At 35.9% G+C, this 26,614-nt stretch overlaps 1 protein-coding gene and 1 non-coding gene across 51 annotated transcripts; one reads left to right on the top strand and one right to left on the bottom strand.

Moving 5' to 3' along the window:
* Positions 1-4,922: 4,922 nt before the first annotated feature.
* Positions 4,923-25,170, bottom strand: LOC118276378 (uncharacterized). The gene is made up of 8 exons (XM_050707454.1): positions 24,984-25,170; positions 16,749-16,941; positions 16,267-16,367; positions 15,491-15,517; positions 15,353-15,379; positions 10,591-10,728; positions 6,780-6,903; positions 4,923-5,668 (listed from the first exon to the last, which is right to left on the bottom strand). Exons 1-8 carry the CDS (start codon positions 25,081-25,083, stop codon positions 5,587-5,589), a joined length of 792 nt encoding a protein of 263 aa, XP_050563411.1. The 5' UTR covers positions 25,084-25,170; the 3' UTR covers positions 4,923-5,586.
* LOC126912927 (uncharacterized) lies at positions 7,490-10,655 on the top strand. 50 transcript variants are annotated; one of them, XR_007707524.1, is made up of 8 exons: positions 7,490-7,630; positions 8,387-8,682; positions 8,782-8,943; positions 9,192-9,340; positions 9,616-9,693; positions 9,820-10,008; positions 10,282-10,359; positions 10,488-10,582. It is a non-coding gene; the product is annotated as an uncharacterized LOC126912927 (transcript). The 50 variants fall into 50 exon arrangements; XR_007707525.1 differs by having other exon boundaries at positions 9,562-9,693; XR_007707547.1 differs by lacking the exon at positions 9,192-9,340 and having other exon boundaries at positions 8,902-8,943.
* Positions 25,171-26,614: the final 1,444 nt, after the last annotated feature.

Raw genomic sequence — 26,614 nt, 5'->3', positions numbered from 1 at the left:
GAAACGTTGAAGTTTCGTGCTCGTTCTTCTCCATTCAAAGCTACAATTTCGAACAAACACCTAGCTTCATTGACTAATACTTCCTCCATACTTATTATTCCGTACTCTTTGGATATTTTTACGGACAATTCAATTTGATGTTTCAAAAGTGCCTAATTAAGGATTAATTGAAATAAATTCTTTAACTTTTACTTTGACTTTGTGAAATACACAATCTCTTTTCTTGATTTTTCGACTTTCAAAATTTCTCCCCGCTCACATCCCATAACTTGAACCGCTTGCAAAGCATAAAGCGGTATAATATACCCACTCGTACCTTACTGAAACGTTCTTTCAGCCAGCAAAAGGCTTCAGTAGGCTGTAATGAATAGAATTCAGTGGCTAATGATGAAGTAAATTAATGTTGTGTGGTGTATGCCTTTTGTGTGAGTGAAAGCCTCCTAAATTATGAGGCAAGGAAGGTTCGCAGGTTGCTGTCTTTTTTGTACTGACATGCTTTGACGTGCCTTTGGGGGGAGGAAGCTTGACTTAATAGCTTGGGTTTATTATGCTGTGCTTTGTTTTCTTTCGCTTTTTGGAGTAGGAAGGTGTTGTCTCGATTTGTCGGTTGAGTAGTTGCAAATGTTTGTTCTTGAATTTGACAATAGATTATAGACACTAGATTGAATTAGATTTACTAACAACTATATAATACATATATAGTATCTTAGTTATTAGAATCTTTTGATATCAGTTTTAGTATTGATTAGTATGGAGGTAAAGTAGTTAGTAGTAGTAGTAGTAGGCAAAAAAGTTTAATATGCTGTATGTTTTCCTCGTTTTTACGATACCTTGTTTTCGCATTGGGTCATACCTGTGATGTTAAGTTGTGTGTAATAAAAAATAAAGAAATAAATCAGTATAAAAGTTTGAGAGTTAGATAGTTCGATCCATCCTAAAGATTTAGGGTTGGAAAAACGAATAAATTGGGTTTTCAAAGTAAACATTTTATCAGGAATGTGTTTTTTTTAATTGTTTAACAAAACAACCTCAGTAATTGTTTGAAAAATGTATTGTGGGTAGCTTTATACTAATGACTGTTCATTTTTTTTTTGCTTTTACTCAGGCATTCATTATGAACAACGCATGTACAGAATTGTTTTAAAAATTCAACGCGTCATTGTAAAAAATATATTTGTAACGTAACCAAAACGGTTGCCCGGCTTTCAGACTGAAACACATCATTTAGAAAACCTCCACCAGTTCATTTGGACTCGTGAAATATTCCTGAAAGTTCCCAAACTTCTGTTTTCCATTGAAAACAGTTAAGAGTGGAGTTTCGTTTGTTTCATTAAGATGGAGCCATTTTTCGCGGCTGTCGGCTTTCAGGAATTCTGGGGAAATTGTTACGACACGTTTTTGTTGAATTTGTGGAAAGGTGGGTAAATTAATGATGGGTGTATTTCCGAGAAAATGTGGTAGTGTGAGTTAAAAAAAGTATTAAGTACTATCTTCTGCCAGCATGGGATAAAGAGTCCCCTACCTGTATATCAATTTTCATCAGAATCCGTTCAATAGTTTTAGCGTGATTGACGGATAAACATCCAAACAAACTTTCACATTTATAATATTAGTGTGACATTGATTATAAAAGAAAACATCTTAAAAAATAGTATTTATGTAGAGATAGGCACTAATCATTATATAAGTAGGGTCATTAAGGCGCTGTGCATAGTCAAAATAGGATTGATTTAACAGTGTTTTTGCCCAATGTTTACATGTTAGAGCAACAAAAAAAATATATGTTAATCTTGATCATTTTTATAAATGGACCATCTTCTTCAAAACACGTTTTCTATAAATTTTCTCGATAGAAAAAAATCATAAACTAACCATTTAAATTGAAATTCTAGCCATTGTAACTATATTATTTATGAACATATCTTAATAAAATTAATAACAGTGACGTAATTTAAAATAATAAAAGGATCTGCCGCATTTATTTATCGATTGAAATGAGATATTTGTAAGAATTAATATAATTCATGATAAATAACTCAGAACGAATCGAACAAAATGTCGTCCGATCATGACATCTATTCGTTTCTCTTTCATTCCTACGCGGACCGGCAGTGACCGCTGAGGCGCGCTGCTTGGTGGACCTATGTCAGTTTGTGTCAATCGCCGCTCAGAAAATAATCATTCACTAACATATCTTTTTGCTGTTTGTAATATTTTATTTTGTAATTAGTATTTTCTAAGTTGGGTTGTCAGTATATTTTTTTGTACGAAATCGATTTGAATTATAAGTTGTGTAAATACAATTAATTTTTTCTTATACTATTACCGCGTAGCATGGTGCAGATGACACATTCAGTAACGTTCCGTATCATTCTTAAAAGGAGCGTAATCATTCTTAAAAGGAAAGGGGACTTTTGGGCCCAGCAGTTAACTAGTTGAAATGTATATTAAAAAAACCGTCATATTTTTCTAAGGGAAATCACAAAATATGGTACCTTGTTTCTATCTAGGAAGCGAGAAAACTTAAATTAAGTTGTGTAATAATGTATGTAAAATAATGTATGTATAACGTACTCTTTGATTTAAACTTCTTAAAACACTTCTGTCTGACTTCAGTCAGTCACCGATTGACAGATGACACTTTCCCTATACTTATTATACTCTTTGGATGACACTCGTTCGTTGTGTTTCGTGCGCACGTATTTTCCATGTTTTATTGTTTAACCCCACGACCTCGGCTTTATAAAGGACTTTTGACGGATCTTGAATCTATAAATTACCTGACTCTCTATTTTGGACAACTGCAACAAGCCTATCAATCGAATATTGACGACATAGATCGCTGTGTAAATTGTACGATTGCGACTGGTCGCTGTAACTCTATTGGCAGAAGAGTCTTGGAAGATGAGGCGACTTTATCAGTTATTCGTCAGTGGCGTGCATCTCAGCCTGTATAATATGGTATCTCAGTTGGGAAAGATACCAAGAAAATATACGTACCCCGAACCCCTTCACAATTCTAAGATGACATTCTCCTAATTATTCAAGATGATTAATACATATTTTATACTAATATTGGTGTTTTATTTATAAATCCTCCTGTCCCTTTTTTAATTTTTAAAAGGTTAGTGCCTACCTACTGCTTCTAAGGGCCTATGCACACCACGTTTTTTAAACGCGCCGGGGCCGCGCATTTGTATCGATACAAACGACAACAAACTGCTCTGTAGGAGAAAAACGCACCGTCGACGCGTGTTTGTAGCGATACAGTCGCGATGCAAACGCGCGTGTGTAGCGATACAGACACGCGTGTGTAGCAATGCAAACGAACCTGCGCTTGGTACAGGCTCAGCAGTTGTTTCTATCTATCTTTCTATCTATCATCACTGACAGGACTATTGTAGCCAATAAACCTGATATAGTGGTGATAGATCGGCAAGCGCGCCACACGATGATAATCGATATCACCATTCCTCATGACGAGAACCTCGTGAAAGCTGAAAAAGATAAACAAATAAAATATCTTGACTTGGCTCACGAGGTTGTCGACATGTGGAGTGTGGATTCGGCTATCATTGTGCCGATAGTCGTGTCGGCCAACGGATTAATACCCAACAGCCTCGACAATCACCTTAGGAGGCTGGGGTTGGGCGGATCAAGCTGGGCCTGATGCAGAAGGCAGTACTTCTCGAAACGGCACGTATTGTGAGAAGGTTTCTGTCTCTGGAGCCCTAACCACCGGTAGCTTGGACCATGCTCCCGCTACTGGTCGGCTCCTATTTTTATATTTTTAAATATTATTTTATTTTGTATGTTGTAGTATTTAAAAATGTAAATTTAGATAATTTTAAATAAATGTAGATAAGAAATTAATGAGAATACAATGTACGCTGCGAGTATCGATAGCGATAAAAAAGATCTTTCTAATGTCCATCCCTAATCATGTGGTACTGAGAGACGTCAACGTCATACAGGCAACTGTCACTAGCGCAAAAACTATAGTAGTAGTAAGTTTATGTAAATTATTGTTCGATTTCGGTTTTAGTCATAAAAAAACAAAATAAAAAAATAAATAAAAATAAAATAAAAATGTATACAACATAATATTGAAAAAATAAGAAAACAAAAACTAATACGAGTAATGAGATTCGATCTTAAGGATCACGGAACGCGATTCTAGACAGCAACGCATTGGGCCAATCGTCCATGAAACTATGGAAGCGAAATTACGCTCCTAAATAAAATGGAATACGCGTATCAATGACATTTGCGCGGTGCACCCCTCAGTACACGAGACCCACTTCACCTGCTTCACCCCCTCAAATACATAAAAGTCGTCTATTCACCGCGCCTTAATATATAAGATATTAATTATTGAAGTACTTATTGGATCTTAATAGCTAATTATAATATATTTTTTTCTTTGTTTCCAGGTAAGTTCCCGCCAATACTACTCATTGATAGTCTCGTCAACTACAATCCACGTAAGAAGGTATTACACAACAGTAATTTAAATTTAAAAATAATTGTGTCGGCCGAACATTTATACTGACATTGTATTAATTCCACGGGTTTTTGTGAATTCCCCTCAACATCCCCAATTTTCGCCCGGGGATTAATACCCGTTCATTTTTATCCTCGTCCGGTTTTTTAACCGGCAGCAGTGACCCGGATAAATTATCGCTCTCACTGGTACTAAAATGGTATTTTTAATTATTTTTTCGAAAGCCCTATAATGTTGAAGCGGTGTAATGGCTAATTTTGAGGACTTTTAATTGTGACGATTTAAATTTTTGTTATTTGAAAATGTATCTTAGTATCGTGGTATTTAGGTAAGTTATTGAGCTCGCAGAATAGCTTTAGAAAATAGCAATTTTTACGTTAAGGTCTAAAATGAGGTAGGTACTTATAATTAAACTTAATAACATTTGATTTCAATTTATTTATCAATAAAAATTAATACTTACTTCTAATTAAAACTGAATCTACTCAATTAACGTAATTTCTAAAAGTACAAAAGTTTATTTTAAACACATACCTAACTCCATTTTCACTACAGTTCAGAAAATACTTATCTTTATTTTGTCTTAACAATAACATAACAAACATTTTTAACTGTTGTTATTGTGGATAGAAACAGTACAAAAACATATTTAGAAATTAAAATCTCTATTTTGTTCTGTCGTGTCGTTATCGTGTCGTAAACGGTAAATAGCATTTTTGCCTATTAAATCTGCTTAATAATTTAGAGAATACACGGTATTAGCTTAGGAATAATTTATAATTCCCTTTATTACAAAAATGGCCAATATTTCAATTTCTATTAAAAATATTACAAAAACCTACACGTAGGTAATAATAAAAACAATATTAAAATTTCTCTCTATTAATTAATTTTCTGGCAACATTTAACGTCTACTATTTCTGTTTGTTATTTTCTTTTTTTGAACGTTCGATGTTTAAATAGTGACAGCTGTCAAATCGCATTTTACGTCATAGATAATACAATTTATTTTATTGAATTGGGTCTTTTACTGAATTGGAAAATCGAACTTTAAAAAAAAAATATATTGTTGTTTTTATTATTTAAGGATTAGTAGGTACTGTTGCTTCTGAATATGAGAATTGTAAGTCCTCGTACTCTTCCTCTGGGTAAAGCATGATGAATCTGAAACAAAATGTATGTTACTTCGTGAATATTGCAATGAAAATTGAAGAAAATTAAATAATATTAAAAAAGTAATTAAGAACCATTATCCCATATTAGTTTGACAAACTTAGAGAGCCTAGCCTAGCCCTAGATGGCTTATCGATCTTTTATTTTTAAGTGGTTCTTGTCACTGAAATACCGCATTTTTCAGGAACGATTCTTTATATTAGTATTCTTATCATGGTTTTTAACAATTCAAAGTCAAAAATAACTATTTTTTGGGGTGGAAAATCATCCAATGACTTTTCCCGCCATGGGCGAAGCGAGAGGCACGAGTCCGAGTGTCAGACTCTTACTGACTAAAAACCACCCCGTTCCTACTCCTTTTCGAGCCGGAGCCCCGGTAAACCCGCTAGGTAGTCCTTAGCTCCGGGTTCCAAAATAACCTTGTAGATTAGTTTTCACGAACAATATCATTTACAGAGGATCAGATATTGTAATATTGCGGTACTTGAGAGATAACCGCAAAACTTCGCCATTGTTTTACACAATGTAATCTATTTTAATCGAGTCTCCTGCCAAACGGTTTATAGTTATAGCCTTTAGGTACAAGTCTGTGAAATTTAGGGTCGCTCTATACCTAGTTTTGTGAAGAGGTTTGTGATTGAGCCTTGAATTTGTATAGTTTTACTAGCGCTGTTGGTAAGCTGATGGATTCTTGAAATCTGATTTACAGGTTGTGGTTGTAAATTGAAATATGCGCTTTGGAGCGAGGCTTGTGTGTTCATTTAAATGTTATAATCACACATTTTTACTGGATAAGGGTGCTTTTTCATCAGAGATGTGCTATGTCACGTTGCTGTGGATTCGTTTAGCTTCCACCAATTATATTCATCTTCGTAGCACAACTGTGCTATGTATCTCTCGTGGAAAAGCACAAGATAAAGATACTAGTTTTTAGTTTTCTTACTTAATTTTATGATAATATGGTTTATAGCCAATGCCGTATAGTGCTTATAACGTTCCTTTTTACAAAATTATGTTTGTACATCCTTTTACCAAAAAAAATGTCTTTCCTTGTTCTTTATTTCCCTACGTAACATCACTTTTCATTAAAAATAATTGGTACCTGTATAAAGGTAGATGGTCCATTAGGGTCCGTAGCTGGGAGGTGTATGGGAGGGCGAAGTACTCCGCGGCGTCCACGTGTTGCACCACCTCGTACGCCCACTCCGACCACTCGTACAACTTGGCTGAGGACATGAGTAGACACCATGTTGTAGTACATTTTTTAAAGCTATTTAAAGTTCAAAGTTTCTTCTAAAGGAATAAAGCAGCCCTATTTCACTCCCTTAAAGGAAGACAAAACCTTGCATCCTTCTATAAGCCCATATTGGTGCCTTCCGCAAAAAAAGGGTAGACAGAGGTGCACATTATGGCACGTAAAGTTGCTATACACTGCACACCCTCTTTTCATCATTTGTGTTATAACTCCCATGTAATCGGTGATGAGCCTGAGTACTGGGCACAATTCCAGACTCCGTGCTACTACAGAGATTTTTTCTAAAATCCAAAAAAGCCCATTACTACATTACCCAACCCAGGAATTAAAACTGAGACCTCTTGTCTGGCAGTCGCACTCGACTACTTGACTAATGACGTATTCAAGAAAACAGGCAAAATAACATTCTCAAATAAAAATACTATTTACCTTCAACCTCGCTGTTGAGGTGGAAGTGGCTGAGGTCCGGGATGTGGAGGATCACGTCCAGGTTCAATATATTCTCTATATACCCCAGGCACAATATATTCTCTAATAAAAATACAATTTACCTTCAACCTCGCTGTTGAGATGGAAGTGGATCACGGCCAGGTTCAATATATTCTCTATATACCCCAGGCACAATATATTCTCTATATACCCCAGGCACAATATATTCTCTAATAAAAATACAATTTACCTTCAACCTCGCTGTTGAGGTGGAAGTGGATCACGTCCAGGTTCAATATATTCTCTATATACCCCAGGCACAATATATTCTCTAATAAAAATACAATTTACCTTCAACCTCGCTGTTGAGATGGAAGTGGATCACGGCCAGGTTCAATATATTCTCTATATACCCCAGGCACAATATATTCTCTATATACCCCAGGCACAATATATTCTCTAATAAAAATACAATTTACCTTCAACCTCGCTGTTGAGGTGGAAGTGGCTCAGGTCCGGGATGTCGAGGATCACGTCCAGGTTCAATATATTCTCTATATACCCCAGGCACAATATATTCTCTATATACCCCAGGCACAATATATTCTCTAATAAAAATACAATTTACCTTCAACCTCGCTGTTGAGATGGAAGTGGATCACGGCCAGGTTCAATATATTCTCTATATACCCCAGGCACAATATATTCTCTAATAAAAATACAATTTACCTTCAACCTCGCTGTTGAGATGGAAGTGGATCACGGCCAGGTTCAATATATTCTCTATATACCCCAGGCACAATATATTCTCTATATACCCCAGGCACAATATATTCTCTAATAAAAATACAATTTACCTTCAACCTCGCTGTTGAGGTGGAAGTGGCTCAGGTCCGGGATGTCGAGGATCACGTCCAGGTTCAATATATTCTCTATATACCCCAGGCACAATATATTCTCTATATACCCCAGGCACAATATATTCTCTAATAAAGATACAATTTACCTTCAACCTCGCTGTTGAGGTGGAAGTGGCTCAGGTCCGGGATGTCGAGGATCACGTCCAGGTTCAATATATTCTCTATATACCCCAGGCACAATATATTCTCTATATACCCCAGGCACAATATATTCTCTAATAAAAATACAATTTACCTTCAACCTCGCTGTTGAGGTGGAAGTGGCTCAGGTCCGGGATGTCCAGGATCACGTCCAGGTTCAATATATTCTCTATATACCCCAGGCACAATATATTCTCTATATACCCCAGGCACAATATATTCTCTAATAAATACAATTTACCTTCAACCTCGCTGTTGAGGTGGAAGTGGATCACGTCCAGGTTCAATATATTCTCTATATACCCCAGGCACAATATATTCTCTAATAAAAACAATTTACCTTCAACCTCGCTGTTGAGGTGGAAGTGGCTCAGGTCCGGGATGTCCAGGATCACGTCCAGGTTCAATATATTCTCTATATACCCCAGGCACAATATATTCTCTAATAAAAACAATTTACCTTCAACCTCGCTGTTGAGGTGGAAGTGGCTCAGGTCCGGGATGTCCAGGATCACGTCCAGGTTCAATATATTATCTATATACCCCAGGCACAATATATTCTCTAATAAATACAGTTTACCTTCAACCTCGCTGTTGAGGTGGAAGTGGCTCAGGTCCGGGATGTCGAGGATCACGTCCAGGTTCAATATATTCTCTATATACCCCAGGCACAATATATTCTCTATATACCCCAGGCACAATATATTCTCTAATAAAAATACAATTTACCTTCAACCTCGCTGTTGAGATGGAAGTGGATCACGGCCAGGTTCAATATATTCTCTATATACCCCAGGCACAATATATTCTCTATATACCCCAGGCACAATATATTCTCTAATAAAGATACAATTTACCTTCAACCTCGCTGTTGAGGTGGAAGTGGCTCAGGTCCGGGATGTCCAGGATCACGTCCAGGTTCAATATATTCTCTATATACCCCAGGCACAATATATTCTCTAATAAAAATACAATTTACCTTCAACCTCGCTGTTGAGATGGAAGTGGATCACGTCCAGGTTCAATATATTCTCTATATACCCCAGGCACAATATATTCTCTAATAAAAACAATTTACCTTCAACCTCGCTGTTGAGGTGGAAGTGGCTCAGGTCCGGGATGTCGAGGATCACGTCCAGGTTCAATATATTCTCTATATACCCCAGGCACAATATATTCTCTATATACCCCAGGCACAATATATTCTCTATATACCCCAGGCACAATATATTCTCTAATAAAAACAATTTACCTTCAACCTCGCTGTTGAGGTGGAAGTGGATCACGTCCAGGTTCAATATATTCTCTATATACCCCAGGCACAATATATTCTCTATATACCCCAGGCACAATATATTCTCTAATAAATACAATTTACCTTCAACCTCGCTGTTGAGGTGGAAGTGGCTCAGGTCCGGGATGTCGAGGATCACGTCCAGGTTCAATATATTCTCTATATACCCCAGGCACAATATATTCTCTATATACCCCAGGCACAATATATTCTCTAATAAATACAATTTACCTTCAACCTCGCTGTTGAGGTGGAAGTGGCTCAGGTCCGGGATGTCCAGGATCACGTCCAGGTTCAATATATTCTCTATATACCCCAGGCACAATATATTCTCTATATACCCCAGGCACAATATATTCTCTAATAAATACAATTTACCTTCAACCTCGCTGTTGAGATGGAAGTGGATCACGGCCAGGTTCAATATATTCTCTATATACCCCAGGCACAATATATTCTCTATATACCCCAGGCACAATATATTCTCTAATAAATACAATTTACCTTCAACCTCGCTGTTGAGGTGGAAGTGGCTCAGGTCCGGGATGTCGAGGATCACGTCCAGGTTCAATATATTCTCTATATACCCCAGGCACAATATATTCTCTAATAAATACAATTTACCTTCAACCTCGCTGTTGAGGTGGAAGTGGATCACGTCCAGGTTCAATATATTCTCTATATACCCCAGGCACAATATATTCTCTATATACCCCAGGCACAATATATTCTCTAATAAAAATACAATTTACCTTCAACCTCGCTGTTGAGGTGGAAGTGGCTCAGGTCCGGGATGTCCAGGATCACGTCCAGGTTCAATATATTCTCTATATACCCCAGGCACAATATATTCTCTAATAAAAATACAATTTACCTTCAACCTCGCTGTTGAGGTGGAAGTGGCTCAGGTCCGGGATGTCCAGGATCACGTCCAGGTTCTCGTCCTCCAGCTGCAGGTACACCATGCCCTTCTTCTTCTTCAGTTTATATGGATATGTTATTCCTATGGTTGCTGTAATGGAAAAGGAACAATTATTAGAATTAGCGAGAAAATTCTAATAATTGTTTTTAATACAGCATCCTTACCGCCGCGCTCATTGTCATTTAATGGTTACCCAGTCCTTAGAAATTGTTTTCGGAACCAAATCGTTACTAAGGTATATTTTAAGTAATTATGAAATGTCTCTGAGTCCGGCAGTTAGTATGAGTTTGCTTTACGGTTAAAGTATTCAAAACTAGATCGCGTTCGGCGCCCGAATAAAACAACCAATCAGAACGCCGATCGCGCTCTCGTTTCGGAACTCGTTCTAAGGGCCGTACCACTGCTTACCTATACGGGGAATCAAACGCATTACGACGATAAAATTCAAAATGATCCAGTTTAACCTACTACAGTGATATACACACACAATAAATTACACAAATATTTGCAACAAATAAAGTTAAATTTCCAATAATTTTAGCTCGGTGACAGCAGATAGTTGATTTAGTTAATTGAGAGTAAATGAAATATTCACAATGGCGATCCGGCTGGAATAATTGTCGCTTCGTAAACAAACGTTGGAGCTTTCAATAAATATGCAGTTGATTGCATTTTATTAGGAGCAGTTAATTATTTATTTATTTGTTGTACTAGGTACAATTTGTTATTGAACTTTTATTAAATCAACCGATCCATTCCGATCAGTCTGTCTAACTAGACTAGCCCACTACGCAGGAGATATTATAGTGCACAAGTGTGTGCGCAAACACAGGTGCATTTTCTGTTCCCTCACTCTCTGAACCCGATGGGACGGCAGACCGACACGACTGGAGAGAGGTTAGGCATTTTGACGTTCAAAAGTGATCCTCTCCTGGTCTATTTGAAATAAATAATTTTGACTTTGTCTTTATAGGACCAATGATATTACATGCTTTCCAAAGAAGAAAATGAATATGAATATGAAACATCGTCGAACTTCCTGATTCCAGGCTAATAATGGTCATTTTACGCAGATAATGCAGGCCATAAAGTGATAATGGTATCACTTATATGGTGATAGTGATACCAGTATCACTTTATGGCCGGCACGGGAATCGAACCCGACACGTTGCCGTTGTCCGCCATCGTATATTATATACAGTAAAATAAAAATATCTACTTAGTAATTATTTAGCTTATTAAAACTGCTACAAACACTACCAACGATCTATCTAGCTGCTCTTTTTACACCAACCATAATATAACAGAACGGATACCCTTAACATCCTCAAAACATCAAGGATGTAACTCTGAAGGATCCCAACATGACTATAGGTCTATAGACCTTCAAACATCGCTCTACCACGTCTTATATCAAGAGGTAATCTTTACAAATTGGCTGAAGGGCCGCTCCAAACAATGGGTTGCCTAACAATAACCCTGGAGTGCTCTCCGGGCTATGGCGGGTATTAAACGGTCGTGGTGGACAATTATTGGGGGTATGTAGTTAGGTACATGTGTACTGGAGCTATGTACTGTGTGTGTAAGGTATAGAGTGCGTCTGGATCGGTTGGTTAGTTGTGGATAAGATTGGCAAGTAAAGCTGGACTTATTTTTTTTCTTTCTGTTTTGATTAACGGACGAAAGCTTCACCTTGGAAAATTGTCTGCACATTTTTCTCTTTTTTTCTTACTTAACACGTCAAACGCCATGGGGTCACTATGTGAGCCCCGCTAGCAGAGGATTTGCCTTCAACAGTTTTCTATTGGCAGTCAAAGACTTAAGAACCTTTCCCTAACCATACCGAGTTTAAATCTACCTTCACACCTAAAACCATACCAGCTCATGGCAATGCGCCTTTCAATCAATGGGCAACCACTGGCATCTATAAAAGTAGGAAACGCCTATATGAGCTTTATAACGAGAGGATATTTATAAACACAATTGAATTTAATGAATATGTAAAGAAGTATTCTAAATTGTTTAAAAAAGTTTGCTCTATTGCTAAATCACTATATTTGAGCTCTAAAATAAAAAACAGTTCCAATGTAATTAAAGCGACCTGGAGTATTATTAATGGTGAAGCAGGAAGATCTAAAAGGAGAAGTAGTGAATATAATCTGGTAATTGATAATAATGTAATTAAATCAGATGCTGAAGTTGCAGCCGCATTTGAAAACTTCTTTTCGGACATTCCTGTTTCCACTACCAGGTCCTTGAATTCATCACCCACTGTCGCAGAATCTTTACTAAAAGAAAATGTTGTAGCTTGCCATTCAAGTTTCAATTTTGAACACATAGATTATACAGATATAATTAAAACGTTCCATACTTTGAATAAGAAAAAGACTGCTGACCTGTGGGGTAATTCTGTGTACATTACCAGCTCTGTAATAACTATTGTGGCACCTGTATTAGCTTTAATTTTTAATAACTGTATTGATCGTGGTGTGTTTCCTGATCTCATGAAGAATAGTAAAATAACTCCGTTATTTAAATCGGGTAGTACTTCTGACCCCACTAACTTTAGACCTATTTCAGTACTACCTACATTCAGTAAAATTTTTGAAAAAATTATTCTAAATCAGATGCAAAGATTTTTTAATAGAAATAAATTATTGCATGGTAACCAGTTTGGATTTACAAGGGGTCGTTCAACAACTGATGCCGGTGTTGAACTTCTTAATCACATATATGACGCGTGGGAGGACTCGGGGGACGCATTGGGTGTTTTTTGTGACTTATCCAAGGCGTTTGATTGTGTCCTTCATGAAACACTGATCAGGAAGCTATCCCATTATGGAATGCGGGGCAACTCTCTGGACCTACTTATCTCTTACTTGAGTAATAGAATTCAGAGAGTTGAGATTAACGGGAAAATTTCTGCCGGGTCTGTTGTTAGGATGGGTGTTCCGCAGGGGTCAATTCTCGGTCCGTTTTTATTTCTTATTTATATTAATGACTTACCTTACCTTGTAAAGGATAACCATGGGATAGTACTGTTTGCTGATGATACCTCTTTATTATTTAAACTCAAACGTGGACAATTAGTCAGTGATCATGTAAATAGTGCTCTCTCAAAAATAGTACGCTGGTTTAGTGCCAATAACTTGCTACTTAATGAATCAAAAACTAAATGCATTAAATTCACAACACCAAATGTTAGGCATGTCAAAACCAGCGTGCTAATCAAGGGCGGGGAGTTGGACCCTGTAGATTCAGCTATCTTTTTAGGTATAACCCTAGACGCTAAGCTACAGTGGGCCCCACATATAGATAAGTTGTCGAAAAGGCTCAGCTCAGCAGCATATGCCGTTAAAAAAATTAGAAATTTAACTGATGTAAATACAGCGCGTCTAGTATACTTTAGTTATTTCCATAGTATCATGTCATATGGTATTCTCCTGTGGGGGAATGCTGCTGACATTCAGTCTGTCTTTGTGCTGCAGAAGCGAGCCATTCGATCAATTTATAATCTTAGTCCGAGGCATTCTCTCAGGGAACTATTTAAAGAAATTAATATAATGACTGTTGCCTCTCAATATATCTATGAAAATATAGTGTATGCTCATAAAAACATAAAATTATTTAAAAAGTACAGTGATATACACAATATCAACACTAGAAATAAAAATAAATATGTTGTTCCTACTACTAGACTTAAGAAAATAAGCGGTTCGTTTAGATGTCAATGTATACGCTTTTACAATAAAATTCCCAGCCATATTCAAAGTTTAAACCTAGGTAAATTTAAAAATATTATTAAAGAAAAACTTTGTAGTAAAGCTTTTTATAAAATAAAAGACTACTTGGAGGATAGTCAGGCTTGGGAATGAACTGCTATAATGTCCACACAGGTCTTGCTGACATGTTTGTAACATATAGTTACATTTTTTATACAATTTGACATTAACATAATTTGACATTGTTTTATATATTTTTTTTTCGTTTTATATTTTTATATTTCCTTTTAAAATTGTTAGTTTGAGGACCGTGTGAGACTTTTGCTAGTCATTTTATTTTTAGTAAATTATATTCTGACAGTTTGAGCATTTGTGTGGCCTACCCAAATGTTCTTTTGGTTGGTGTTGTTCGTCGGATCATTCAGCAACAGCCGTCAGCTGAGCTGATTGTAAACTGACACATGCGTGCTGCCATCTGAACAGGTCCGCTCAAACTGCTGTGGTTCTTTCCTCAAAAGACCACTACAGAATCAACTTGCACGGTTCTCCGACATCTTTAATTGATTTTGTCTGGACTTTAAAAGAGACTATGACCTCTGAGTTTGTTTCGGCATTTCTTCTCAGAGTAGTCAGATAGGAAATGCCGGCCTCATCTAGTTATTTAAGAGATTGACGTGTAAAAGTGTTATTTTATAACCTATTTGCAAAATAAATATCATTTATCATTTATCATTTAACAATAAGAAACCCCCAAAAAAAGAATTACGAAATCCGTTCAACTGTTCTCGAGATTTGCGCTTAGTAACACATTCAGCGTAAAATTTTTGTATTATAAATTTCTGTAAATCCTGGCACTTTACTATCAAACAGTTAAAAGAGGATAATAGAAATTCAAAAGCAAAACACGACTGTATGTTAAAAGTAAAAATATTTATATTATATGTTAAATACCGTACTGGAGTAAATAATGTATAGTATTATATACCACTTACCATTGCCGGTAAACCTCATCAGGGGACCTGTAAATTGATCGAGTATTAATTTAACATATTTTAAATAGATATTAAGCCGTTTACGTATGAATGATATTTTAATGAATAATTTATATGTAAAGTGAAACCAAAACTCACTCTTTTGAGGTTGAACGATGTTGAATTCTGTAACAATAAATAATTTGTAGGTTAGCAACATAATATTATTGTACTTTAATAAATAACTGGAATCTGCTTGTAGACGTAATAAATACGGTTTATTTATTTATCTTCTCTTATAGTTTATTTAGTATATAACGTATTTAGGTAAATAATTGTATTGTAAGTAAGGTAGAGTACTTAGAATTTTGTAGGTATTTCTAAATGAATTATTAATATCATCCACTTTTCGGAGAATTTCGAAAATAATACGATTTTGTATTATTTTGTAAGATAAAACAATATATATATTTTCTGTTTTCGTACATATTGGGACCATGAAGCAAATAAAATGTCATAACTCATACTTCAAACATTTTGCTAATTGTCCACATTTTAAAATGCTACTTTTTGAGTAGGTACTTATAACCTATATTCATCTTTTTACTTATAATATCATTGTGTCAACTGTATATTTTAGAAAATTAAGGCTTGTAAAAACATTTTTTTTTATGGTATAAGTTGGTAAACGAGCAGACGGATCACCTGATGGTAAGCAATCGCCGCCGCCCATGGACACTCGAAACACCAGAGGCGTTACAAGTGCGTTACTGGCCCTTTGGGGGTTAGGAATTTAAGGGTTGTTGGGGAATCGGGGATTGGAAAGATTGGGAATGGGGGTAATAAGGCCTCCGGTAATCTTACTAATAAAACGAAACACAACGCCAGCGTTGTTTCTCTACGGTTTTCTGTGAGTTGTATGATGTGTAACTCACCTCGATCAGGTCTGGCACACATTTTGATAGTATCCTTGACTTGTTGGATCCTCAGCGGCAGTTCCAGCACCAGCGTCAATTTCTTCTGCTCGCTTTCAAATCTGAAAACACATCAATTGAACGTTATGTATTTAATTTAGTACAAATTGGTTGGTCGTCTTTTTTTCGCACATATAATTTATTTATTTATTTACACTTCTGTTTATAATATAATATAATATAACGGCGAACTTAATTGGTGGTATTCTTTAACAGTCCACCATTAGGTGATACAGAGATGTGAAACAGTTAGGATTTATTTATTTATAGGGATTATGAATCTCTTATAGCTGGTGGCAACTAGTATAATATAAGAATAGCATAGAACTTATGCATTACCCTAAGCACGTAAAGAGCTAAGGGAGAAGGCTTTAGTTTAACAAATGGACGTGGTCCAACGAGCTGCTTAACAAAAGAACATCAACATTATTTCTCCAACTCACTTGATGGCCGCCAATTCACTCTCCTCCAATCCAGTCAGCTTGACGCAGGTGCCCCCTCCGTAGGCGAAGACATAGTGCTCGTAGGTGGGGATGCCGAGCCTATCGTTCCCCAGCAACACATTGTCGCGCAGCGCCTTGTACTGCCGCTTGAAGCACTCGAAGTCGGTCGTGTGGCACGATATTATGTAGCGGTCTGGAATACAAGGAAATTTGGAGTTAGGAGTTTTTTTATATTGGTGGAGTTAGCAGTTACTGAACATATCTGGAGTATAGTGTCTCGGAGTCCGAGTAGTCAGGGATAGTATAAATTGGGTTTCGTTTTGTTCCCATAGGTTACTGAGCTTAGTAATAGTTATTTTGTATGAATTCGCCAATAAGTTAGAATTTAATGAAAAAGTCAAAAAATAAATAAAACTGGTAAAAATGCATTGAGTGGTGCGTCTATATTCAGCTGTAAATGGCAACGACTGGTTCTTTCACCAGAACCTATCTTGAGGCACCGTAACCTACCTAAACCAGTCCACTTATGGGCAGCTTTCTTAGCCCAACACCAAATAAAAATCATTCTTAAAATTGACTTATTAAGATCGCTTTTAAGACGCACAACGCTCAATTTATTATCCAACGTATATTCAATAATATCTCCACAGTTGACACGAGACTTTAATAATAGTGTGGAGATTTATTTTCGGATATCTAATCCTGGACTAAAATTAACTTGTCTAGACGCTTTGGGGACAATAGGAGAGGTGAAAGGGGGGTAGGGGGAGGTGTCAGGTTAACGACTGTATCCAATACTTTAATAGCATATTATGTCTGGATTCTTGTATATATTAGACGTATTTGTGGTATAAATAGAAGTAGGGTAGGTATCCTTTTATCGGGGCTAAAAGCTCAGCATCGATTTTATTGGTGTACTTATCTTTTTCTTTTTAAAAAAACATTGCCTCACACTAGGATTTTCTCTTGTGTCGCAGGTGCATTTACAAACATACTATTTCACATGCACATGACACCCAGACCCGAAGCAACAAATTGTGGATTACACAAAGAGTTGCTCCGTGCGGGAATCGAACCCGCTACCTGTTGCATGGCAGCCAGTTCCCCAGCCACCGGATCAACCGCTACTGTGCTATTATTATTCAAGTTCAAGTTGCTTTTTAATCTAATTATTCTTTTATCCTCTTCATTGTCCAAAAGAGCCATAAAAAATCCAATAATGCATCGGGTAGCATTTATGAAAAAAAAACTTGTGATGTAATTCTGCAAGTTATTTTTTTACAAGTATCTAATGGTCATTATAAGGTTTAAGATAGCCTTCGGATTTATGCATCGTTGCTGATTGAACACGAGTACTCGAACAAATATAGTAACATATTATTATCATAAGTATAAATGTTACTTACGAATACTACGAGTGACTTTATGTTAAATCTAAGCTGTTAATTACGACCGATATATTGTGACTAGGTTGTATAAAATTGCCAGTTTAGTAATTTTATGATATTACCAAAATTGTGGACATTACCTAGAGTTCTTATATTTAGATGTAAAATCTTAAAGGCACCCGTAGTATTGCCGACTCGACCACATTCTTCAAAGGAGCAATAATTCGATTCTGAAATTGAGGGATGTTCTATATATCATCTAAATAGCGGTCATAACTGCACGGTTGGCGCGGTGGCTAGGCAACTGGTTGCCGTACAATATGTAGCGGATTCGATTACCAAATTGACCCATAAATTATTGTTTCGGGTGTTGGTCTTATATGTATGTGAAATTATATGTTTGTAAACGCACCCACGGCACAGGAGAAAATTCAAGTGTGGGGGAACGTATTTCTCAGATAAAACAATTTAATAAGGAATAGTTTAAGTAATCATTAAATGTCTCTGAGTGCGGAAGTTAATCTTGAGACTTTAAAAGTAACTTATTAGAACATTAACTACTTTTAGCTTTCAGAGTAGCAATTACTATACTCAGTGAAAGCTATCATAGCAAAAGAGGTCTAAAATATACAAAGCAATAAAATTGAATTTTCCTTAACGAAAAAAAAGTACCCATTCCTTTTTTAAAAACGAAGATTTGACAAAAGGACACACACACACACAAAGAAAGCTATCTACAAGAAATGGGGGTAGGTAATAACGATGACGGTATTAAAAAAATGTCAACATTACATCGCTGTATAAGTACACAGGGTGTCCCAAAAGGAGTCGAGCAAAGAATAATGTCGAATAGAAGGTCAAATTTGCTTTTCTAATAATTTGGAGATTGGTTTTCTGTTTGTAGAGATTTTATAATGATACTGTTGTTTTAGGGTAACTGAGGTGTAAGATAGAACGAACGATGATTTGTACTGTAGTATATCAAGTTAAAAGCCTGTTGTGATAGTCGTAGGACGGTTCCAGGCCACTATGACTTTTTCGACAAGAAATCGTATTTTGTCTAACCCAGAGACCTAACTTCTATAGTCACCTCCGGTGTTGCGGGTGTCCATGGGCGGCGCTGATCGCTTACCATCAGGTGACTCGTTTGGTCGTTTGCCACCTATTCCATAAACAAAGTCACAAGTAGGTACTCAGAATAACCGTAAACAATTATTTTAAGTGTCTATCTTTTAGCAACACAATAAAATACCTATCAAAGAGGTCAAATGATCGCTTTACAACAAAGTAACAATCTATTGAGCTATCAGATTGCGAACACTCTGTATAAATCGTATACACATTGTAACCCCCTGTAGGTCGAGGAGGGGAGGGCGGAGGCATTGTATCGCCATGCTGTTGCGTCTCTTATTTGTTATAGGAAACGGATGTGCTTACAAACGGATGATTATTTTCATACCCTGTATTTTTATACTGATGCCGTGTTTGTATCATTTATGGAGAAGTAGGTTGCGTTGTGTGGAGTATAAAATGTCATTGCAATATACAGTAACCTCTAATTTTATTTAAATGAAAGTCATCGTAAAGGTATAGATATTTTTACGTTAATTTCAATAAAAAAATCGGAGGCTACTGAATATAAACATATTCAGATATAAAAATATGCGATCAACCTCAGCAAGTTTATTTATTAGTCGAATTCAAAAAAGGAGGTTCTCAGTTTTACCTGTATGTATGTATGTTTGTGCGCGATTATCCCGCGTTTGGCTGCACCGATTTTGATGCGTTTTTGAACGTAGTATTTTTCATTTGGAAGGTGGTTCTAGGGATATTTTCGGACTTAAAAAAATGGAGGCGATAAAGAAAATTGTTGGTGATACCCTATTTAAAAAAAAAACAGATTTTAAATTTACGAATATTACAGAAATCTCCCTCTAAAACGACATAATCAACACAAACAAACAAAATCAACTCCACCATAATATACACACTCAAACATCGATTTACATTTTCTTCCCCTACACATTTCTTCCACAACACAGTCTTAGTGACTTAGACACTCGACACTCGCTCCGTGTGCGCAAGTAGTGGGTGCCGCGGCATGTGTAGCGTCAACATTGACCAATGACAGCGATCCGCTCGTCTTGTACACTACTTACATTATAATGTTTGCTTTACAAACACATTTCGATATTGTTCCTTGTTTACTTACTTACTAGAATTTTGTTTTTAAGTGTTTGAGGTATTCTGATGTCAAGTACTGGGATATTTTAAGTTGCGTTATAATAGAATTGCGTTATAAAAAAAATGGCTAAATTAATAAAAGAAATGCAAATAAATACACTGTAAGTAGTTATTCACTCGTTTCTCAAAATGGTGAACAAAATCATGTAATTGTTATCCTTTTTAGTAGTCCTTACATAATTACCTACTAATATAAAGCTTCGCTCTTCTGCAGTCACTATTAGAAGATCATAGGTACGCTCGATTAATACGCGCAGTATACTATGAATACGTAATCAAGAGCATAATACATTATGCTATTATGCTACTATATTATACAAAGCAACGGCAACGTCACGCCTTCTATCCCCGAAGGGGTAGGCAGAGATGCTCATACAATGTACACCCACTTTTCACCATTTATGTTATAAGCCCCATGTAATAGGGGGTGAGTCTATTGCCATATACTGGACACAATTCCAGACTCCGTGCTACTACTGAGAAATTTTCGAAAAACCGAAAAATGCCCAGTAATACTTTGCCCGACCCGGGAATCGAACCCGAGACCCCTTGTCCGGCAGTCACATTTGCGACCACTCGACCAACGAGGCAGTCGTATATTATACAATTTATCTTAAATCTGTATAAGGTATGTGATGCTAACGGTTCACACCATAAACATATATTTACACCATAAAAAAATGCATTAAACCATAATCAAAATAAATCCACGATCATCCAAAACGCTGAGTAAGTATCAGAATCATTAAGCTGAAAATTAAGCGGAAAATACTCCATTACACCGGTACTGTGCCAACCCTCGTCGCGCCGCGTCCAAAAAAGAATTAGAATTTACAAAACGGGTCAGAGTGACACGCCACGATAATAACCTATTTAAAAAGGGAAAAACAATCGCCAAGCGAATTGAATGAACGACTATGAAAGGGTGTTTTGTTGGTATAAAACACCTCGGTCTCATAAATATTTAACGTGGAATTTTTGATATCGGACCAAACTTCGTTTATCATTTTTCCCCCCACACTCCCCAAAGGGGCAGATTTGGTAATCTCCTCTGTATAGCTACAGAACGCTTTTTATATATTAAACGGTTTTTGGTTTAGGCTGTATGTATATGTGGTTTTAATTTTTTATCAGAGTTTGTTAATGTACTCTTGGTGTAAAAAAAAACAAGTGTAGGAAAATGCTTTTTTTAAACGATAAAAGAAGAGTTGCACTTTATTTTTGTCATCCAGTGTACACAGTGTGTGTTGGGTAGTTTCCTCGGTCAAAAATAAATTATTACAACTTTTCAATACGCACTTTACAATACATTAATTTTCGATATTTTCTAGCAAAATTTCTAGAAATAACGAAGAATTTCTAGAAATATAAAATAGAAATAAGAAATAACGTCATATTAAACAATTTCATACAAAATTCATAGATAATATCGTTTATGACGTTTCGAAAAAAAGTATTGAATTTGCTAAGTATTAAACTAGTAGGAAACTAGCCTATTGCAATCAACTTTTAAATAATAAAAAAATGTGATATCATATCTATGATCTATGACTCTTTGCTCAACAGTTACATTTGCAAGCACCTATTCCATTCCCAACAGACAAAATTTCGTTGACCATTCCTCCCCCCCTCCCTAAAGGGACAGGTAACTAATACATGCTGGGAACCCACTTACCTGCGCACTTAAGCTGAGATTAATTTAATTCCCTTACCCAACTGTTTTGAAGATTTTATGTAAAACGTTTTGGTCCCGAATTAAAAGTTAAAACTTCATTTTTGAGTGAGGATTTTTACCGAATTAAAAATAGAGAGCGTTGACATTTTAAATCTGTTAAAATTTTATTCGATATGAAATCTTTATTTTCTTTTAATTTACGGTATTTGTAAAGAAATGGATATATGTTTTTATAATTGTAAAATCCAAAATGAATAAGGCCACAGATTGGCTGTAATTAATTAGGTATACATATTATCCATCTATCTATTTATCGTTTTTTATACAGCCCGGTAGGGCCGTAAAAAAGTACGGTAGTGCCGTACCGGTTTGCTATATTTTTATAATAATTATCGTGAGACATACTAAATTAACTAAAAAATAATGAGTTACTCACGTAAATGTACTAAATGTACTGAGAAAAGCTCAACTAGTTTCGACTCACAGAGGGACTCTTCCTCATGACCAATAGCGTACAACGTGCTTGGACGCAACCGACTGTATTTTTTTTAGTTAATCTACTATTTTCTGTTTACCCACTGCTTATCTAATTGTTTTAAAACCTTGAAGGTATTATACCGTTACGTAATAATTACGTAATATCCATTGTCTGTCGGTTATCAAAAAAGCTTCGTGTTTCTATTATAATTCGATTGTTTTCATAAAACTTCAGTCTTTGTCTACATCTTTACAAGCCGAATGAAATTACGTGAACATCCTTTCTTGTTAATTTTGTTTAGTAATAGCTTTTGTTGTGGTTTTTACTTGTTTTTCAGGAAAATTATATTTTACGTAATAAATTAAATATTTTGTAAATGATATCAGTATTGTATGTTGCTGAAAACTTGTCAACATTTGACAAACATAACGAATTAATTTAAAACTACACGAAAACTTCACTTAAAATATCGTATTCGTGATGGCCCGGAGATTTTAAGACGCACGCTTCTCATGCATGAGAGTGGTTTCGAAACCTACCAACTGTAATCACCAATGTGACATTTTCCATGTTATATGTACTTTCTAAGATTATTTAGACGTTGAAGGAAAACATCGCGAGGAAACCTGGGCTTATAATTTCTAATTTTATTATAAGTTCGCCAACCCGCACTGAGCAAGCGATTCATGCTCAAACCTTCTCCGTACGAGAAGAGGCCTTTGGTCAGCAGTGGCCACTTATAACCTGTTGATGTGATGCGATTTACAACTACAATAAAATTTAACTCTTTACTCAAGTCAAACCTTAAACTGTATGATTGGCAGTTGCAACTATACTTTTGGATGTTATATTCACTACTGAAAAGGAATCTCTTTCAAAATGTATCTACCAAGAAATAAACCAATCATAACTTCTCATTAGCTTTATTAAACCAATAATTATGGCTAAAACGTCACCATAACACATACAAATATGTCCGGAGATAAATAGTGACCTATAAATCAGTTTGGGGGCCGTCCTATGTCATCCGAGATCTAATTACGACACCGCCGGCCACTGTGGGGAGACAATTCAACATTAAATGTATCGCTTGTGTACATAGAAAGATTTATACTAATTGGAGAATATATATGTCTTAATTAATGTAGCCTATCGTTTCCTGAAAGACTTGGTTATTGTAAACTGCATTATTAGGGTGCTTTTCCCTGCAGACAAAGTAACAGGTTACCGCGGTTCCGGCTCAAAGTAGAGGAAGGAATGAGGTGGTTTTTAGTTATTAAAAGTCTGACACTCCCTCTCGCATCACCCTAGGCCGAACAAATCATTGGATGATTTTCCACCCTCATAAAAATGGGGTGCTTTCCACCAGATATGTGCTATGTAAAAACATAGCTTAACTGAGTTCGTTTCCACCATGCTATGTGTACTAATGTATATGATTGGTGGAAGCCAAACGCATCCACAGCAATAGCACATTCCTGGTGGAAAAGCACCCCTATGCAGCTTTTACTTACACATTATAACTTAGTTTGATAATAATTGTATCCACTCACAAATGCTAAGTAAAGCTAACTACTAAATCAAAATAATCATGTAATTAGATAACTTTTGCTTAACACCCCGCTTTTTATTACCCAAATGGGTACACACTAGACAGAGTTTAGGTTTATATTTGATATCCCACCCGCTTTGAGTGTTTCCACCGACTACGTCGCAACGTTAGAAAAGGATCATGGCTACCAGTTACTAGGAGAATCAATTTAAAATTGTAATAGATACTATAATTTCATCTACACCTAGATTTTTTGGATAATCTCTGTCTTTGGTTCAATGCATGGAGTTTAGATGACTGACCCATGGTTTGCGGTATCTGCCCAGTATAATTATGTCTGGTACCTGTGCGGTATTCGCATTGTTCAGTTTTGTTTCAGAGGCTTTACAAACAGATTATGGGGTTGAAGTATGTGATGAATGTTTGTTGTTTATGTACCCATATGTAGGTTTTTGATACAATGTTCAAACTTGCAATTAGAAATGTTAAATTAAAAAAATACATATTTACCTAGAATATTTTACACTTTTCACATTACACAAACACTTTTTTTTCGATGTGTAAGGCGCTGAAGAAGTTCTAGTAAGCACCAAGTAGTGCTTAAAGCGGACGATTAAAAAGAGATATAAAGTATTTATGTGAAATCAATAATCATTGGAACTAATCACTTCATATTTAAAGACGAATAAAAATTATAAATAGCACAAAACTTGATATTAAAAACATCGGTGGAGATATCCATGAAAAAAATTAACCAAATAATTTTATTTCATAGTTTTTAAAACCAAACTAATTCTCAAAAATTAACTAAGTAAAGCACCATTAAAAAATATCACGTAAATAAAAAAGCCGAAAATATAAATTATAACGCACAAGCATTAAAAAAAAATAAACTCACCAAGTTTATCGAAATACACTTTGCAGACACAGTGTCCGAACAGCAGAGACAACAGGCACCACACACGCATACTGCCTAAGTGGAATATATTAAATAACATTACTATCGGAAATTAATTAAACACGTTACGTTAACGATAACGTAAACGGACTGTACCGGCCTGCGCATGCGACTGGTAGCACGCAAATATTTTGCAAATTCTACACACAACCGCTATGACTGCGGACTTGAGGCAATTTTCAAACGGGGCTCGATGATAGTTAGGTATTTTTTTTTGTTGGACAATGTGTTTCATGTTTCAGTTACTCTTTTGTTATTGTTGATGCAAAGTATGGCTTGGTTTTGTTCGAGGGATAGGTGGCGCCACTCCCAGACACCTGCAACATTAGAACAGTTAGGAGTGCTTTGCCGGCGTTTTAACAAGGAATACAGTCTTTTTTTCGGCTTTGGTCGATTTTCAGCATATGACAATGATGACATGGTGGGCAGATAATATTTGATGTAGATTTTTGTAAATATGTAAAGTCTCAAAGTAAATACAAACTCGCTGGATTAAAAAAATAGTTGTAGTGAAAGCCTTTGTCGAACTGGTAAATTAGATTATGGCTAAAAAATAGTTACAATGCTATTTATAATGAATAAGCTCTTAATAATTTTATGAAATCATAATGTAAATAAAGCAAAATAAACACATACAGGGAAGGAAAATGCATTAATATTAATTAAGCAGGTATTTTTAGACCTGATATATGCAATTAATAGCAAGCACTGATATCTTCTGAATGCAAATAAACTTCAGGATTATTATGTTATATTTATACATCACATCAACAGCCTATAAATGGCCACTGCTGACCAAAGGCCTCTTCTCGCACGGAGAAGGTTTGAGCATTAATCACCACGCTTGCTCAATGCGGGTTGGCGATTTCAAACTTAAAATTAGAAATTATAAGCCCAGGTTTCCTCACGATGTTTTCCTTCACCGTTAGTCAGTGGTGTTTAAATAATCTTAGACAGTACATGTAACTTCGAAAAATCACATTGGTAATTGCCGTTGGTAGGTTTCGAACTCCCGCCCATTTCTCATGTATGAGGGTGCCTCATCCAATGTGTTAATCTCGTACAAACATACATACTTCTTTTTTGAAGTCAGTTAATAAATGAGGAGTTTCAGTGATGTTCTGGACATAACATAAGGGTCTGCTCTAGAGATCAATACTTTATCTTAGCTAAGTACATGTAGGTACAGCTGTCCCTCTAGTACATAACAGTTATGTAAGGTCACTCTAGTCACAAACTTCAAATGGTTTCTTGTAAATTGTTCCTGAAAACTAAAGGTCCATTCACAAGTTTGCGAGAGCATACATAGCGTTTCATTTTTTTTCTGTCAATTTATTCTAAATTCTGCTCTGTACTCACTTACAAGTAATGGAAGATTAATAGTCTAAATTCGACTTAGGGTCTATTTTGAGCAGTCAAGTCCCCACAGGTTCCATTCTTAGCAAATTATAAGTCTGAAATTATGTATAAATACTCTCCTGGTGAGAAAAACAGATATCAATATTCATCAGCGCTTAACACACATGGTTTGTTAATCAGTACGACATGTAATATGACTGTAAGAATTTGCT

The sequence above is a fragment of the Spodoptera frugiperda genome, chromosome 31 (assembly GCF_023101765.2).
Source record: "Spodoptera frugiperda isolate SF20-4 chromosome 31, AGI-APGP_CSIRO_Sfru_2.0, whole genome shotgun sequence".
Lineage (NCBI taxonomy): Eukaryota > Metazoa > Arthropoda > Insecta > Lepidoptera > Noctuidae > Spodoptera > Spodoptera frugiperda.
This window is presented reverse-complemented; position numbering and strand designations above follow the sequence as displayed.